The 4,333-nt window shown below is 43.8% G+C and overlaps 1 protein-coding gene across 1 annotated transcript; it reads left to right on the forward strand.

Annotated features, from left to right (window-relative positions):
- The first annotated feature begins 378 nt into the window (after positions 1–378).
- Positions 379–2,381, forward strand: LOC118425090. Its single transcript, XM_035833909.1, has 3 exons — positions 379–383; positions 475–627; positions 785–2,381. Exons 1-3 carry the CDS (start codon positions 379–381, stop codon positions 1,056–1,058), a joined length of 432 nt encoding a protein of 143 aa, XP_035689802.1. The 3' UTR covers positions 1,059–2,381.
- The last annotated feature ends 1,952 nt before the right edge of the window (positions 2,382–4,333 follow it).

A 4,333-nucleotide genomic window follows, 5' to 3' on the forward strand; every position in this document is an offset into this window, starting at 1 on the left:
TGGTTTTGGCTCAACTTTCTCAGGAAAACAGGGAGGAAGTTGAGAAGTGGGTTCGCGGAGAGGAAGACGCGTTCGACTGGGCCCCTTTCATCAAATATGTGTGCGGACTGGAGGGGGACAGGTGAGTCTTCCTTAGCTGCTGGAGCTTTAATTTGCTGAATGGATAAATCGATGGATCTTAGATAAATGTATGTGGTATGTATCGCCGGAAGGCCGAAGGGCGATCCGACCCGCGTGACGGCGGGGACTGAGACTGAATGCATTTTATTTATGTCGTACCCACCTGAGAAAACACATGTTTTGATGCGAAATGCGTCTAACGTTGAGAAAATGTAGTGCCCTTGAACACTGTTACAACAGCAATGATCCAACGTCCGAATGAGGTATTCGATCGAGCCGCACTCAGCGTGCACAGAGTATGTTCGAATTTTCGATGGATATGACACGCCACCTTGTTTCTGACTTTATCTGCAGAGACTGGGAGGCCCGGCAGGTGGCGCTGCGTAACGCCATCCAGCATGTAGTTTTCTGTGACGTCAGAGAAGAGAGACCGCTCGGGACGTTCGACGGCGGGCCGTATGACGTAGTCAGCAGCATGTTCCTTTTGAGTACAGTAGGGAAAGACAGGTAGGTGAAAAACTATCGAATTCCCGGTAAATTGAACCTGTAAATACTGTACATAACATAGCGTCTGTCTTCTCTGTCACGATTAATAGCTTGATAGTAAGCTAAACTGGATCGATATTACTTTTACTTTCAACTTTCACTGGTATTTTCTCTTCAGGGCTGATTTCGACGAGATCTTGTCCAAGCTGTGTTCCCTCGTGAAGCCAGGCGGGACCCTGATCCTGGTCTGTGACCTGGAGGCGACTCGCTACACCGACGGGAGAGTCTCCTACCCGCTCATCACACTAGACGCGCCCTATATCCGACAGGCTGTCAGGAACAGCGGATTCACGGATGTAGAGGACGATATTCTGTTCTTTAGGAGTACCGAGGGCATGAACTGGGACGGCACTAGTTATATCTACCTCACTGCACGCAAGTGCGCAGAGTAACATGCCGTTTTCGTGCTGTAGCTTATGTATATACAAGACGATACATGTACTTGCAGATACATGTACTTGCTTAGCAAGTGGAATATAATATTTTTTCAGGAAATGTTAATAGTCCTTTATGTGAAATTTGCAATGAGCTTGAATTCAGTGAACACATGTTTCTATAGAATGTACTAGATTAAGAAACGCCTACACCGACGGGAGAGTCTCCTACCCTCTCATCACACTGGACGTGCCTTATGTCCGGCAGGCTGTCAGGAACAGCGGTTTTAAGGATGTGGAGGACAATATTCTGTTCTTTAGGAGTACCGAGGGCATGAAATGGGATGGATCTAGTTACATCTACCTCACTGCACGCAAGTCCGCAGATTAGCATGCCGTTTTCGTGCTGTAGTTTACAAATGTACAAGACGATACATGTGCTTGCAGATACATGTACTTGCTTAGCAAGTGGAATATAAGATTTTTTCTGGAATTGTTAACAGTCCTTTATGTGAAATTTGCAATGATCTTGAATACAGTGCACACATGTTTCTATAGAATGTACTAGATTAAGAAACGCCTACACCGACGGGAGAGTCTCCTACCCTCTCATCACACTGGACGCACCTTATGTCCGGCAGGCTGTCAGGAACAGCGGTTTTCAGGATGTGCAGGACGATATTCTGTGCTTTAGGAGCACCGAGGGCATGAACTGGGACGGCACTAGTTATATCTACCTCACTGCACGCAAGTGCGCAGAGTAACATGCCGTTTTCTTGCTGTAGCTTATGTATATACAAGACGATACATGTACTTGCAGATACATGTACTTGCTTAGCAAGTGGAATATAACATTTTTTCTGGAAATGTTAACAGTCCTTTATGTGAGATTTGCAATGATCTTGAATACAGTGCACACATGTTTCTATAGAATGTACTAGATTAAGAAACGCCTACACCGACGGGAGAGTCTCCTACCCTCTCATCACACTGGACGCGCCTCATATCCGGCAGGCTGTCAGGAACAGCGGATTCACGGATGTGCAGGACGATATTCTGTTCTTTAGGAGTACCGAGGGCATGAACTGGGACGGCACTAGTTACATCTACCTCACAGCACGCAAGTCCGCAGATTAGCATGCCGTTTTCATGCTGTTAGTTTACAAATATACAAATATAAATGTACTACAGATACATGTACTTGCTTAGCAAGTGGAATATAAAATGTTTTTCTGGAAATGTTTAGAGTCCTTTATGTGAAATTTGCAATGAGCTTGAATTCAGTGAACACATGTTTCTATAGAATGTACTAGATTAAGAAACGCCTACACCGACGGGAGAGTCTCCTATCCTCTCATCACACTGGACGCGCCCTATATCCGGCAGGCTGTCAGGAACAGCGGATTCACAGATGTGGAGGACGATATTCTGTTCTTTAGGAGCACCGAGAGCATGAACTGGGACGGCACTAGTTACATCTACCTTGCTGCACGCAAGTCCACAGAGTAACATGGTGTTTTCATGCTGTAGTTTATAAATATACAAGACGATACATGTACTTGCAGATACATGTTATACATACTAGATATATCTACTTTACAGCACGCAAGTCCTCAGAGTAACATACCGTTTTCATGCTGTAGTTTATAAATATACTGTACAATGCGGTTGTAGTGGTTTCTTGCAGACCCTGAGACTGATTAAAAAAATAATCATATTCATAATATATTTGTTTTAGATATGTTTATCTTTTATTGTAAATCTTTTCAGAAATAATACAGAAACCCCATGATAACGCCTAAAAATATGAACATAAGAATGTACGTACTGCGCTAGACATACAGTTCCACTTTGTTTCTTTCAGTAAAGGGTTAATGACCCCCCCCCCCTGTGTATATTAGTCTATTGGTGGCCAAACACACCCCTAGGCCGGCTTCACTCCTCTGTCAGCTTTTATACTATCTTTGGCCACAGTAGGATCTGCTTGAACGTGGCTAATAGGGTGTTTGGTATTTGTATAACGGGGGCCGCCCTAAGATGCGCCCTGCCCTAAGATGGTATATTTGTATACATGCACATGAATCCGAGCTACTCTGCCTTCAACATAATGTCAGTTTTGGGAAGACTTGAGTCATTAGTTTTGTCAACTTTCCCAAGCACCGGATTAACTTTAACATGAAGTCTACCCCACCCACCCCCTCGCCCGCTGAAAAATGGATCGTACCACTCGGCGGATTCACACACACAAAAACGCGCCGTGAGAGAGGAACATTTCAAACAGAACGAGGGTGTAATCTCAAGTGAATACAGCAGAAACGTTGCAGTATAACGAGCTTGACCTATGACATGTCATGTAATTCATCATCAGTCGCTTACAAGAAGCTGTAGATCCTTGACAAGTCATAGACGTGACAGGTTAACCAGACAGACAGCTTCCGCGTGTGCGTCGGCTGCAGTTCCATGGCCTCCGCTGGGGGTCAAATAAATGTGACTTTAAAGAAAATAGGGTGATTTTTAGAGATTTTGTAGGTTGTATCCTGAAGTTCAACATTGTCAATTGCTTGTGCACCCTGCTATAAATTTTGAGGCGACGAACCTCCTCAATAGGGTTCAACCATGTAAATCAATTCTCCAAGCAGAGGTTAGGCTCAGGCTGTTTTTTAACGTTTTTATCAGGCTTTCTACTTTGTTTTGTATCTTGTATTGTCGAAACCTAACTGGCTCGCGGACTACAAGAAACAGGACAAAATAGAAAGCCCGATAAAAACGACTAAAAAAACAGCCGGAGCCTAACCTCTGTTTGGACAGTAATGTAAATTCACATAGGCGTGTCCTGTTACTTAAACCGGTTAGACAGCCCTTGCAGACAGAGTTTGACACATTCAAGTCAACACTGCAAGCTGGTAAGTCTCTAGCGTTGTCTCCAATTCCGTCTCACAGGTGGGAATATTATCTATTTCACTGTACAGATTCAGGTGAAGAAATGAAGCTATCTTTTGTTGCTTTAAAAAGGGTTTGATAAGCTACAGACCAAGTCATCGCACGTATACGAAGTCATAATTTTAGAAAGCATGTAACATTACTGATGTTAACGCCTGAGTACATATAAAACGACCGATATCTGACCTCTGGGAATTCTTCTAAATTTAGTTCGCACCATGGCGAAACGTAGCCTCCATAGCAGGCTCTCTATGGAGGTTAAGTGAAGCGATGGTGCGAATTAAATTTAGAAGAATTCCCAGAGGTCAGATATCGGTCGTTAAATATGTACTCAGGCGTTAACATCAGTAATG

This window comes from Branchiostoma floridae, chromosome 10 (assembly GCF_000003815.2).
Source record: "Branchiostoma floridae strain S238N-H82 chromosome 10, Bfl_VNyyK, whole genome shotgun sequence".
Lineage (NCBI taxonomy): Eukaryota > Metazoa > Chordata > Leptocardii > Amphioxiformes > Branchiostomatidae > Branchiostoma > Branchiostoma floridae.

Coding starts and splice junctions, on each gene's coding strand:
- LOC118425090 (XM_035833909.1), top strand. Junction 628..784: donor AGTACAGTAGGGAAAGACAG/GTAGGTGAAAAA, acceptor TTTTCTCTTCAG/GGCTGATTTCGACGAGATCT.